The sequence below is a fragment of the Carassius carassius genome, chromosome 18 (assembly GCF_963082965.1).
Source record: "Carassius carassius chromosome 18, fCarCar2.1, whole genome shotgun sequence".
NCBI classification, from domain to species: domain Eukaryota; kingdom Metazoa; phylum Chordata; class Actinopteri; order Cypriniformes; family Cyprinidae; genus Carassius; species Carassius carassius.
In genome coordinates, this window is record NC_081772.1 from 5,235,467 (window position 1) to 5,250,086 (window position 14,620).

The following is a 14,620-nucleotide window of genomic DNA, read 5'->3' on the forward strand; positions in this document are numbered from 1 at the left end:
ATAGCGAGCTTTGTTGATTGTTACACAAATAGTTTCACAAGTTCAATCCACTTTGCAGCTTAATGTCAGATGTTTTATTATAATGTTCAATTCAGAAATGAGTTCTTCTGAAACAGTCGTCAACATAAAATTAGGCTGCTGTCAGGAAAGAAAATATTTTTCAAAAAATATATATTTGTAAAAATTCAAATCAAAATTAAAATATATAAAAAATACATTTAATGAAACATTTCAAAAAGTAGAAGTCCAATTCAAATTCTAACGTAAATAAATATTTTAGAATCTGAGTTAAGTGCATAAGTGTTTAAACACTTTTGAAAGTCCTTTGAAGATTTAAATCCAGTGATTAAACCTTTTTTATGAATGCAATCTAGTTTAGCTGCATTGTGCTGCTTGCTTGCAGTGCAGACACTGTGTAAGACTTGACTTCGACTAAGCACACCAGATGGTGTTGAAGAGGTACAAGTCACTACAGCTGACAAATATGCTTGTTTCTAACAGGAATGAAAAGACTGGAGAGTATAATACTGTTACAAGCTCCAGTTGAAGGACTGGATGGTTTGGCATTTGGTGGTTTAGCTTTAGAGAAAAACACCCAGTGGCTGGCTGCTCTGGTCTCTGTGCATGGATCTCCTGGGTTAGTTATTGCGGTGGTGGGAATGTCTCTTATGAGAGCATGTGGAGGCAAAACACTTGAGCTAGTTCAATCTGGGATGGCCTCCACGAAAACCAAGGCAGGCCCATTTCTAACAGCACTTCCAAGCAATGTTGTATGGAATGGCAATGCTCTCCCAACAATATGCTGGAGTGTTGTTTAAAGATCTGACATGTGACGCGTTTCTTAGAAGGGGATGGGCATACATCACAAACACAAGAGAGAAAATGATGTGAAGACATGCAGTTGGACATCACAAATGGGCTCTAAAATTACCAGTGGTCTGAAAATGACGCACACTGACACAAAAAAAAAAAAACTGGATGGTCACATAATGGTCACACAGTGGAACAATGTTGTGGTCACATTTTTAATTTATGAATGTAAATTCAGACCACTGGTAAATCGATGACCCACTGAGGCATTCCAAAAGTGTAACACATGGGCATTAAACGAACTTAATTTAGCCTCTGACGGTTAACGAATCATTCTTAACTCCAGAATTGCTGTTATCCTTATTATTATTATCAGCAAGCATAGGATATACATATATACACACATTATTTTAAATTAAGCATAAGGGGTTGTGATCTCAGTCTGACACATGAAGTATCAGCTGCTGTCTCCAATCACACCCACTTACAAGGTCGTAAGGAACCATCCACGTGGAAATCGGGCAAAACCTTGAAAAAGCTTAGTGTTAACATGAATAAACATGGCTGATCACATAGGTCTCCATCAGGAAATTATGCCAAAAATGTATTTATATAGGTACGGAGACTGTTTTGGGAATCTACCCCCCCCCCCCCCCCCCAAACAAGAACATCTCACTATAACTAGCCTGACTAATCAAAAGCAAGAGAACTGGTCTGAGATATTAAAATCTAACTGCTGTTGTTGTGATTTGCATCTAAAGCCTGGCTGAGGCAAATATAATCTGCATCCCAAGTAAAGTGTGCTAAATGCGTCTGCAATTGGCATATTACACAAAAACTTATTTCTTGACTATAAGTTCTTTATCATCAAAATCATCTTTATTGCATTTATCTTCTTATAGAAAGTTGCTATTTGTCGCTGGTCCGCTTCGATCTCAATACCTTCTCCTCTGCTTCTCGCCTGATTCTCTCCTCCTCTCTCCAGCGTCTCTCCTCCTCCTGTTTGACTCGATCTTCTGCCTCACGCTTACGGATTTCCTCCAACTGCTGTTTCCGTCGTCGCTCCTCGTCCTGTAGCTGAGGTGCACAATGCATAATCAGGTTTAGAAAAAACAAAACAAAATGACTGACAAACTAAACTGATCCTAAATTAAATTTATGACAGTTAGAAATCAAACCACACATTTTATGTCAATTTTAACCGTAGTTGTAAAACTACAGATATATCTCAACTTAAAATTAAAACGAACCTAGAAAAACTTCAACTTGCACTTTCGCTCATAAGTTTCAGGTCTCTACAATTTTTTGTTTTTATTTTTGACAACTTAACACTTATTCAGCAAGGATGCATTAAATTCATCAAAAGTGACATTAAGGACATTTTGTAGCATTACAAAATATTTATATTCTTCAAATAAATTCTGTTCTTTTGAACTTTCTTTTCAAAGCATCCTAAGAGCAAATAATTTCTGATTGACAGAATGATTTCTGAAGGATCATGTGAAACTGAAAACTGGAGTAATGATGCTGAAAATTCAGCTTTACCATCACAGGCAGGGCTCATGAATGAGTCACTTGTCAGAGTAAAAAAGTTTCTTGTCCGGCAGGTTTTTATTTTTATTTTTATGCAAATGTATTTTTTTTTCTGAAGCAATAGTCTCATCAGTACTCCAACAGTTATTACTTTATTCAGCATATTTGTGAAATTTGCCTTAAATTTATTGCCGTTACACTTTTTAACTTTATGAAGAACATTATTTTCCTAACCTGATTAAATATACATCACCATTTACGTCAAGTTCTAAAATTTGATTAATATATTAACTAGAATAACAAGACTATATGGTTGTTCCTATTCAACTGAAATCAGTAACAAACTTCATTTTCCACTGCAGAGGAAACACAGAAGCTGCATCAAAAGTGCTATTTATATTTACTCAGGCTGTTTAATGACGATAAGAAGTTCCATAAATTAATTTACTCAAAATTGCAAATGCATAAATAATGTTATTAGATTTATGCTTTACTGTTTTTTTTATTTACATACAAATATGAAATGTTGGAAAAATGCAATGATACTTTTAAATATGAAATTGAACCACCAGTGAACAGTAGTGTAACACTTAACTATGTAAACTTATAAACCTATATTCAAACCTCTCTCTAATAGTAATAATAATAATTTAAAAAACCTTACATGTAATATAAATGTAATGTTTATATTTAAAATAGTAGCCTAGTTTAGACTAGGCCTGAACAGGTACAAAACCTTATTCAAACTAGCCTGCTGTGGTGATTTGTATAAAGGTGTTTCACACCAGTAAACTTGTCAATGTAGCCCCTGTAATGAGAGGTATCGTGCACTGCACACCATCACACAGAATCACATGCACATACACGGCTGCATGCAAAACAACTTACTGACCCAATTTCAATGCTTCTTCACTCTTTCAAAACATTCAAAAGGAATTCCAAACACCTCCATCAAAATTCATACACAATACATATACAATGCTCAACAGGTTAGGAAATACAAATCACGGCCATACACCTTTTCCCTCCAAAATCAGAAGGATGCGGACATAAAACAAAGACGTGTCCAGTAGTCAGGATAGGGGAAGAAGAAACCCAGCACAGAAAACCATGGAGAAACACAGAGTAAATGAGCGGCAAAGCGTCAGGGTCAATACAGTGATGAGTGGAGTAGATGGAGAACCAGGAATGGTGATCACAACACGGAAATGAGGCCCACATGCAAACAAGCTCAGGGCCGGAGAGACCGGGCTGAAAGAAAACATGCACCAACCCATCCCCTCATGATGACACTGCACTGAAACAACGGCTGTTGAAAACCAGCAGAGCTCAATTATGTTCTCCAAAAAAGAAAAAGCTTTTTTTAAGAATGCATTTGGTGGTTTTCAAGGTGCTAATTTTGTTCTACCAGACACAAGGTTGCTGTCCTGTGCACATTTAAAGCTGAAGTGTGTAATTATTTTGATGTTAAACGAATAATACATACAGGCTACAATCAACAGCATTTGTGGCATAATGCGGAGTACCTCTAAAACTTATGTCACCTTGTCCCTCTGAAAAAAACCTGGGTTACAGTGAGGCATTTACAACGGAAGTGAATGGGGCATTGAAATGCTCATGGTTTTAATAGTATAGTCACAAGACAAAAACAATGAGTGTTAACGGTTTTAAAGTGGATTTTTTTTTACCTTTTCTGTTTGTTTATATTGAATTTTACAGTCTTGATACGATGAAAACAACTCCATGAACCCCGAAAATTATCATAAAAATGACAAGAACAGCTTTACAGATCAAATAATAAAAAAACTTAAGAAATTAAGTCAGTTTATTAAATTATAAGTTTACTATATCTTTCAAAAAATGGACCAATTCATTTCTATTGTAAGTGCTTCAACTTTTTGCTTTTTTTAAAAATAAAACGAGGGATGAATCTAAGTTATTTTAAAATATTATTTTAATAACTTTAAAAATTTAATTATTTAAACCATTTTTAAAAATGAGGGGTGATTAATTATTTTCATTATAATTATTTAATAATTAAGAATAATTCTTTAAATTATTTAAGACAATGAGATGCGAGTCTAAATACTTTTTTATTATCTTAATAATGAAAAATAATTATTTTCATAACAGAAAAGGTTGAATTCTCTAATAAGTTTGGTGATACTGGCTTAGAAATGACACACTTAAGCTTTAAAAATGCATTTTATGTAGAAATTCACTTTCCTTACGGATCCATTCAGCTCATTTTTACTTTTAGACATTGTTCTAAAGCAGCAGTTTTCCAGTGAAGCATAATGAACATCTCAAGATGGAGTCCCGTTTTTGAAAAAGCGGTACATCTCTCTCTAAACAATACCCATGGGTAAAGAAGCTACTACGACCAAATGAAGGGAGGGAGGGAGGTAGTAAACAAGAGGAGACACAGGTGGAGCCGAACAGGAAGAGAGGTAAAGAGCATAAAGAACATACCAAGTCTAGTACAGAGATTGCTGGAACAGCAGTCTGCTGCAGGAGAAACAAAAACATACAGAGCAACCAAAGGGGTGGGAGAGAGAGAATAATTAAAGTAGTAAGAAATAAAGAAAAGGAGGGGTTTTTGAGAAGATAAAAGTATAAAAAAAAATAAAATAAAAAAACGCTGGCGCAGTGGGCTGGGACGCAGTGATGTGCTGCCAGGAACATTCCAGGGCAGTATGGGTCTGATTAGCGCCAGTGGTCCACTTCTCTTACACAAACATTAGAGTTGGGAAAGAATTTACCCATCATTCCACGTCCCCCCACTGAAGCACTGGCAATATTTTTCCTTCAAACACACAGGATTGTGTTGACCTTCCCTTAGACGGCTCGACCTGCCAACTCCTCAGAGATGGAGCGATATCAAAGGCAGCTTCCAGCAGTGTGCTACACTCAGCAGACTCTCAGGTGGACGCTATGCTTTGCATGACAGCTGCTACAGCAGGTGTAGGAGGGAAGAACATTAGTGCTAGCGTTGAGAGTCTCACAGACTTGGAAAGCACAAGGAAGCTGTTTGGAAATGCTGCACACATTCCAGCCCACCAAGAAGTCAAGAGCCTGAATTAAACTGCAGTAAAATCATGTTTTGCCTCATTACAGGCTGTTTTCTGGACACAGATTAAGCCTTTGGTTACTAAAAAGGCTACATGATACATCCAATATATATTATATATTATACATTTCTTAGAGATAAAAAAATAGCCAATTTGAATATTAAATACATATAGTCATTATGCATCCTAAAAATGAGTTAATCCGAAAGGCACATTTCAATGATTTGTTCATTCAAAAATGTTAAAAGTTTTATAAAATACATTTTTTTAAAAGTTATTGATTTAAAAAGTGTAGTAAAATATATTAAAATAAATACATATTATACTAAAAAATGTCATTTCAGAAAATACATAAATTTTGCATACTATGTATCATTATTTTGGTGCATAAAAAGAATTATAAGAATTATATACAGTATATATATATATATATATATATATATATATATATATATATATATATATATACATACACACACACACACACATATATATTATACAAGTTTTTTTAAGCTGTATATTGGTGTTATATAGTATATTTATTTTATTGTATAATTTTTGTATTTTTGAAGCCTAGGTGTTTTCATTATTCAATATTTCAAAAAATAAATCACCCAACCCTAGTTATTAGCTAAATCAATGGTCTTAATTCTCCACCCTGCTCAGAGACGAGACCTAATATGTGCCTGAAAAGGCCTTGCATGTAAACAAAATATGGTCATGTCTTGTCAAAGACTAATAGCACATTTCAAATGATCCTGATTCTGATCCTACTGTAAGTGGTTGGTTAGCCAGTAACTACATGTCAGAAATGATTCCATCGCTAATTATTTTTTAGAAGTTAAAGGAATATTCAATTTTAAATGGCAGATGAGATCAGAGATGTACTGATCTGGACGAGGCAGGCTGATGCTGGTGCAAGCAGTGGAATCGGGTCCAGTGATTGGCATCGGAAAGCCCTGCTCCTCCCCTCCGTCAGTGCGCATTATATATATGTATATGTGTGTGTGTGTGTGTGTGTGTGTGTGTGTATATATATATCTATCAGCAGTGCAGCATGGAAAAGCAATGACAGGCATGTTGCAGGAGCACACGGCAAAACTTTCATTATAATAGTGGAGACTAAAGCATCACACAGGGAATCCCAGGTTAGTTGTCAAGTTGTTCCATCACCAGTCTGTCCTGCTGCCGATTGTAGATTTAAACGTAATGGAAAGTCTATGAACATACAGAAAAAGAGACCTGCACTAGACTACAAACAGCACCGCAGAAGTTTACAACTAACTTAGATGACTCAATCTCTCCAGCACTGGGAAAATTCAAGTGTACTCAAGTAAAACCAGTTGTCCTGACTGTCCTGAGTCTTTCCAAAGCAGTTGAAAAACAAAATTAATGCTCAATCGTCTAAGCATGAAGAAACCATTCATCAAGCTAACACTTAAAATACTTAGAGTCAACATGATAGGCATTACAACCCATTTTACTTGATTGTATCCATAGGGATATGGCTTATTTGATTGAAAAAAGTGGGTGCTACATATTAAAATAAATCCTCATATATAATAACGTTTAAATATTTTATAAGATTAATACTTTTATTCAGAAAGGATGCATTAAATTGATCAAAAGGGACAGTAAAGAGACTTATGATGCTACAAAAATTTATATTTCAAATAAATGTGGTTCTTCAAAACTTTCTATTATCCTAATAATAATAATAATAAGCAGCATAACTGTTTTCAACATTGATAATAATGATAAATGTTTCTTGAGCAGCAAATAAGCATATCAGAATGATTTCTGAAGGATCATGTGACACAAAAGACTAGAGTAATGATGCTGAAAATTCAGCTCTGCAACACAGGAATCAATTATATTTTAAAATATATTACAATATAAAATAGTTATTTTGAATTGTAATAATTCACAATATCACTGTTCTTTTAACTGCTTTTAGCAATCAAATAAATGCAGCCTTAGAGAGCATTCAAGCCTTTTTCAAAAACCAACCAAAAATAAATAAATAAAAATTCGCACAGACCCCAAACTTTTTAACAGTAGTGTATCTAATTCTTTTTACCAATGAACTTCCATTATTTTCCAATTGATTGTGATTCATAAATAAGCAAATGCACTCACAAAGTAGTTTTTCCTGACAGAATACTTTAGATCTGAGTATAAGGCCTGGAAATCACAATTTTAAATGTTTTGTCATTGGAAGCACTGGTAACGTTTATTTCATTAACATTAAATCTCACATTACAAAATTCAGCAATTAGCAAATGCTGTATGTTTTACTATATCTTCCTATGTAGTGACAACAACTATACCATTTGTAGGTTAGCTACTGGTTGGTTTCAGATGTATAATTATAAAGACTTTTTTGGATAAACCATTCAGTAAATGGGGTCAGCTTTGATTTCATGTTGACTTTAACTGTAATATCCACACATTAATCTCTAGCTATCCCACTTCCCATTCTGCTCACCCGTGCTCTCTTCTCAGCCTCCAGTCTCTGCATAATTAGCGTGGTGTCTACATCTTCATCATCCTCATCCTCCTCATCCTCATCATTCTGCTTGGACTCCTGCAGTCTCTTCTGGAACTGCCACTCCAGCATGAGCTTGCGCAGACGGTCATTTTCCTCGGCTGTGCGTTCAGGTTTGGCCTGAAGCTCCTGGATCTCCTTGTCCAGGAGGTCCACGATGTGAAGCTGCTGCTGCTTCTCCAGTTTCTCACGGGCGTCCCTCTTCCAGGGGTCAGGTGACAGGCTGTCACTGGCGGACAGTTCCTCCTTGCTGATGGTAATGTATTGCAAGTCACGTCTCTCTATGGTGCGTGGCTGCTGTTGGGGCAAGAGGTCACGTATTACTGTGTCCTGTGTTGGCTGGCGGGGAAGGCTGGCTAGCTTGTCTGGTCGAGCAGGTTGTGGCTGTGGTGGTTGGGGAGGCTGTACCGGGGGAAGGTACGGTTGGGGTGCCTGCATGTGGAGCTGTGGTTGGGGCATCTGTTGGTGCTGAGGGGCGGGCGGCAGTGGACCGTGCTGGTTGTTGTGCATGACTGGGCCAGGAGGGTTGCGAATCTGCACCAACTTCTGCTCCTGGTCTCTTCTCTTTCTCTCTCGCTCCTCTTCAAGCCTGGCCTTCTCCTTCTCATACCAGCGCTGTTGCTCCTCGCGTTTCTTGCGGTCGGCCATGGCCGCAGCAGCCGCTGCCTGTTGCTGCGTAACGGAGGGTGGTGGAGGAAGTGGCAGGTCTGTTTGCGGCTCGTAGTCGTAGTGCACAGGTGGAGGAGGAGGAGGAGGTGGAAGATCTGATCGGGAAGGTTGGGAGACACCTACGGGGCCAGAGTGGGGTACTATCGGGGTCTTCCAGCGGCCAGGGCCGGTCTTGTGATTGCCTTGGATCCTGGAGCCAGAGGATGACGAGAAGTTGAGGTGTTCTTGGCTAGAGGTGCTGGACTCCACCGAAGAGGAGATCTGGTGGTTCCAGTGCTCACCACTGCCTCGTTGATACTGCAGGTGCATCAGGTCTTCCTGGCGCAGGTGTTCACCTGGGTACCCCCCCGGCATGTCACACAACTCCTCCTGAGAGCGAGCAGCCTGCTAGCAGGGCACAATGACACAGCAGTGAGACACATATTTATGCAAAAATGTGAAATATTTGTAATGTTTGTTGCTCGTAACCTTAAAAAGCTTGTAAAATTATGCTTAACATAGGCATGCTTAACATAATTTAATTTACTTATTGTACAATTCACATTTAATTATACTAAATTAAAATAACATTTTATCTGATAATCTAATCTGATCATAAATCTGATCATAATTTGGATTCAAATAGACATTTTGGAAAAGCATAATAGTAAGAGATAATACACACTGCCCTTAAAAAGCTTATGTTAGGTTAGTTTTTGTTTTATTTTATTTTGTGAAGTTTTTAACAAATAGTATCTTAGGCTCCCAAAGGGAGCATTCACTTGATCAAAAATAAAGTAAAGAAAATTTAATATTGTGAAATATTATTACAATTTAAATTAACTGCTTCTATGGTAAAATATCTTAAAATGTAATTAAATCCTGAATTTTCAGCAGCCATTACTTGAGTCTTCAGTATATATTGTTTTCAAGATTCTTTGATGAAGAGAAACTTCAAAAGAACATCATTCATATGAAACATAATAGGGATGGGATGGTATGAAAATTTAATATCACGATTATAGTGACTAAAATTATCACAATTATCAATATTATCACGGTTTTGTTGAAACGAGATGAAAGTGTTCAAAAATAGTTGATGCTCACACTGAAAACATTTCAGCAAGTTTAATATTTAATAATCAACAAACAACTAATAAAACAAGCAACTCTATGCACTTAATTTAAAGAAAGATTAAATTCTTCCTTACATTGAAAAGTGTAGAAGCATAGAAAAGCATAGAAAAGTCACTGACTTTCGCCATTCCTTCTCGAAAAAAAACAAAAAAAACATTGTGCGCTGCGCTTGCGTCAGACTGTTGCTGGCTGGACATGATTTAATAGCGAGTTATTAAAACCGCGATAATCAAACACGGTTTTAATGATAATTCATTTTTAAACGATATTACTAACCTTCAGCACATTTTATCACGGTTATCAATAAAACCGGTTATCGTCCCATCCCTAAAACATAATAAAGGCCTTTACTGTCACTTTTGATCAATTTAATGCATCCTTACTCAACACAAGCTTTTTTTTCTCTCAAAGAAATCTTACTGACCCCAAATCTTTAAATGGTAGAGTACATTATACAAACATAGGATACTATATATGATTTTACTATTAAATAAATCGATATACTTATACCACTTATACACCACTCATATGCATTCTCTTCCTACAAAAGGCTAACCTGCATAGCCATGCTGTTGTTAGAGTTGTTATCCATAGGGAGGAGAGGCTCCAGTTCGTTGTTTTGCCAGGGCTGCCCAGGGCCCATCCTGTCCTGAGATTTGGAGGCTGGGAAGGTGAAGTATTCTCTTGGGTATGTCTGAGTGGGGATCGGATATGCCTCTGGACGGGGTGGTGAGGGCTCCTCCTGTGGGACAAACAGGATAAAGATAAATTAGACTAAATCAGGACAGTCTAATTTCACTTTACATCTCTTTTTAGTGTATTATTATTGATTACAGAAACTAGAATAAGAGTTTGCATGTATGTGTATAAGTCAAGGAGTGTGGATCACAGAGTGATTGGCCAATCAGATGGTGGTTACAGACATGATTGGGATTAATTACAACTGGGACACAACAAAGAGTCACGATTCAGGTTTTTATTAGGCTTCTATTAGGCTGTGGTTTTAGAGTAAAAAAAGACATGTTCTAGTATGTGTCTGGGTCTGAGAGTTTCTGGTGATTTAATTAAAACCAGGAGTCCTCACTGAAGAAAACAACTGCATTACAATATCTGAAAGTGCAACACATTACAGTATTAACTATTCTCACGGGCTTCTGGATATAAGGGAGTAACACATTAAAAAGGTGGCACTACTAACTTATCTACATATTTCATTTGTGTGTCACTAGGATCAGCAGTTTACAAAAATGTTTATCTTGTTAAGCAAGGAGTAATTTTTCCAATAAATTTTGTAGCATGACAAAATGCTACAGTTCACTTTTGGGTAGCTTCAATGCAGCAGAAGTAGCAACATTTCTTAATGACTTTGTAAATAACTTACTACAAATGGGAATCGTAAGGAATTTAAATTAAATTGTATCTACCAGTATTTGTTTGATTTGCTAAAAAGGACCAGCTCATAAAAGTCATTTGCTTGGGAATTGTTTAAACTACTGTACACTTGTCATGCTGTATGGTTTTATTCAGTAATAAGAATCAACTCATAAGACTCATCTATTTGGAAAATTGTTGGACTATAGTTTTCATATTTTATGTTTCTGAATTGTTAAAAAGAATCATTTGAATTATAAGAATCAAGTGTTTTGGAGTTTTTGTTTCAGTTTTCAGGTTTTTGATTCCGTTATCTGTCTTATTCATTCAGATATGAGTTGGACAACACAGATTGCACTGTAGATTCAAGAACAAGTGTTGCTAAACAGCAGTGCTAGAAACTCGTAATTCACTTGGCAAAGAGAGTTTCAGCACACACATGCAACATTCATCTTAAAGGTGCCGATGATTGTGTGAACTCACATCAGGGCAGAGGTTACCCGTCGAGACTGAAGTGATCTTTCCTGGGGCTCCAGGATAAACAGGCTTCCCACCCGGACTCTGGGCCTGGTCTTTAGGGGGGAAAAAATGCATATTATTACTATAATGTCAGCACTTGAAAATGAGCCACAGTGATAAATGTGCCAAGTATTTGAAGTGGCATACTTACTAGCCACATTTGGGCTGGAGCGATGGTCTGCACGGTTCTTCAACAACCTGTCCTCCTTCTTTGGTTCAGGATAGGTGTCCCACGTGTCCTGGGGGCTCTCAGGTGAGCCGTTCTGCACAGAGTTGTTGTAGAGCTCAAAGCCCTCACTCTTTGGTCTCATCTTTCCCTTGTCTCCACGTCCACGGTCTGATGCTGTAGAGATGAAAAAGAGGCTCGAGTTGGATTCAATTCAGCACTGGGAAAGTGCCAATCTCTCTGTAATGGGGGAAATCCCCCAAAATGCATTAAATCAGAAACATTACCAGACATTTGTCGAAAGCATTTATATTTAACGCAAATCTTGAACCATTTTGTGTGTAAGTGGAAATGCTGTGCCCTTTTTAAGGAGAATACTGCAGCTGCCACATGCAAGCCCGTTAAGATCACTTACCGCGGGGCATCATGGGGGACGGCTGGTTGAGGAGTGTGGCCAGACCGTGGTAAATGGCTCCCTGTTTGGCCACCTCGAGTGTTACAACCGAGCCAGTTCGTGTCATCAATTCCGCCGCCCTACAAGACAGAGACATCTGAGCAAAACACACAAAACTGCAGACTATGATGAAAGAATTTCAAGTTCAAAGCATTATTTGTGCAATCCCACAATCCCATGAGATATTATTTAAAGAGACTAATCTCATAGAATGTCTGTTTGGATTTGCCGTCAGCTGACTGTAAACAAAGAGACGGAAAAAATCCCAGAGGGAATTTAAATTGTGTCCATTCACAAGGCTTTTGAGCCATATGCTTCTCATTTAACTTACATCCACAGATGTAAGAGTTTCATCAATTCCAACACTTCTCAAAACTACAAGTATAAATGAAATTTTTCGGACAGAAATAAGAATGCTTTTTAAGCCCTTTTGACTTTGCAAACAAAAGGTGCTTTATACTACACAGATTAATGGCTGAAAATGTTGAACTAGGAATAAAGATGCTTGCAAGTCAAATCCATAATAATTACATGACAAACAACGGTGTCAGAAATGTACAGTAAGTTCTCCATGAAAGGGGAATATTTGTCACTTTTCAGAAGAATTTCTTATTTTAGTGCGCATATTTTTGTAAAAGCATTACAAAAAATGTGTCATTTAGGATGCCAAATATTTCAATAATCCCAATAATGAGACCCAGAATTTATTCAAATGTTAGATTTCAGGGGCATTTTAATGGCGTTTTTACCTAACTATGTTCTAAAGACCAAGAGATGTCAGTCACAGTTTGTTCTTACACAACTTAATTATACATTTTAAGACACAGTCTTTGCTTAAGTGGTGTAATGAAATGGTTTTAGCATGCAATCCTTTCATTAATTTAACTGATCTTCTTAGATGTAGCCGGAAATTGCATGCTTTACCTGTAAGTCCATTTCAGATTTATTTAAATCCCATTCTACAGTCGTGGCCAGAAGTTTTGAGAATTACATAAATATTAGTTTTCAAAAAGTTTGCTGCTAAACTGCTTTTAGATCTTTGTTTCAGTTGTTTCTGTGATGAACTGAAATATAATTACAAGCACTTCATACGTTTCAAAGGCTTTTATCGACAACTACATGACATTTATGCCAAGAGTCAGTATTTGCAGTGTTGGCCCTTCTTTTTCAGGACCTCTGCAATTCAACTGGGCATGCTCTCAATCAACTTCTGGGCCAAATCCTGACCGAAAGCAACCCATTCTTTCAGAATCACTTCTTGGAGTTTGTCAGAATTAGTGGGTTTTTGTTTGTCCACCCGCCTCTTGAGGATTGACCACAAGTTCTCAATGGGATTAAGATCTGGGGAGTTTCCAGGCCATGGACCCAAACTTTCAACATTCTGGTCCCCGAGCCACTTAGTTATCACTTTTGCCTTATGGCACGGTGCTCCATCGTGCTGGAAAATGCATTGTTCTTCACCAAACTGTTGTTGGATTGTTGGAAGAAGTTGCTGTTGGAGGGTGTTTTGGTACCATTCTTTATTCATGGCTGTGTTTTTGGGCAGAATTGTGAGTGAGCCCACTCCCTTGGATGAGAAGCAACCCCACACATGAATGGTGTCAGGATGCTTTACTGTTGGCATGACACAGGACTGATGGTAGCGCTCACCTTTTCTTCTCCGGACAAGCCTTTTTCCAGATGCCCCAAACAGTCGGAAAGGGGCTTCATCAGAGAATATGACTTTGCCCCAGTCCTCAGCAGTCCATTCACTATACTTTCTGCAGAAGATCAATCTGTCCCTGATGTTTTTTTTTGGAGAGAAGTGGCTTCTTTGCTGCCCTTCTTGACACCAGGCCATCTTCCAAAAGTCTTCTCCTCACTGTGCGTGCAGATGCGCTCAAACCTGCCTGCTGCCATTCCTGAGCAAGCTCTGCACTGGTGGCACTCCGATCCCGCAGCTGAATCCTCTTTAGGAGACGATCCTGGCGCTCGCTGGACTTTCTTGGACGCCCTGAAGCCTTCTTTACAAGAATTGAACCTCTTTCCTTGAAGTTCTTGATGATCCTATAAATTGTTGATTTAGGTGCAATCTTAGTAGCCACAATATCCTTGCCTGTGAAGCCATTTTTATGCAACGCAATGATGGCTGCATGTGTTTCTTTGCAGGTCACCATGGTTAACAATGGAAGAACAATGATTTCAAGCATCACCCTCCTTTTAACATGTCAAGTCTGCCATTCTAACCCAATCAGCCTGACATAATGATCTCCAGCCTTGTGCTCGTCAACATTCTCACCTGAGTTAACAAGACGATTACTGAAATGATCTCAGCAGGTCCTTTAATGACAGCAATGAAATGCAGTGGAAAGGTTTTTTTTGGG

General features: G+C 37.7%; 1 protein-coding gene across 17 annotated transcripts in view; it reads right to left on the minus strand.

Moving 5' to 3' along the window:
* LOC132092199 (afadin-like) overlaps window positions 1-14,620 on the minus strand; it is a 130,558-nt gene that overhangs the window by 8,030 nt on the left and 107,908 nt on the right. For 10 of the 17 annotated variants that reach the window (XM_059498332.1, XM_059498338.1, XM_059498337.1 and 7 more), the window contains 7 exons: window positions 12,219-12,337; window positions 11,789-11,980; window positions 11,602-11,690; window positions 10,304-10,489; window positions 7,903-9,015; window positions 4,816-4,851; window positions 1,753-1,887 (listed from right to left, as the gene is read on the minus strand). In XM_059498332.1, coding sequence (XP_059354315.1) covers window positions 1,753-1,887; window positions 4,816-4,851; window positions 7,903-9,015; window positions 10,304-10,489; window positions 11,602-11,690; window positions 11,789-11,980; window positions 12,219-12,337 — 1,870 coding nt within the window. The remainder of the gene's footprint in view (window positions 1-1,752; window positions 1,888-4,815; window positions 4,852-7,902; window positions 9,016-10,303; window positions 10,490-11,601; window positions 11,691-11,788; window positions 11,981-12,218; window positions 12,338-14,620) is intronic. The other 7 variants (XM_059498345.1, XM_059498342.1, XM_059498335.1 and 4 more) reach the window with 1 other exon arrangement.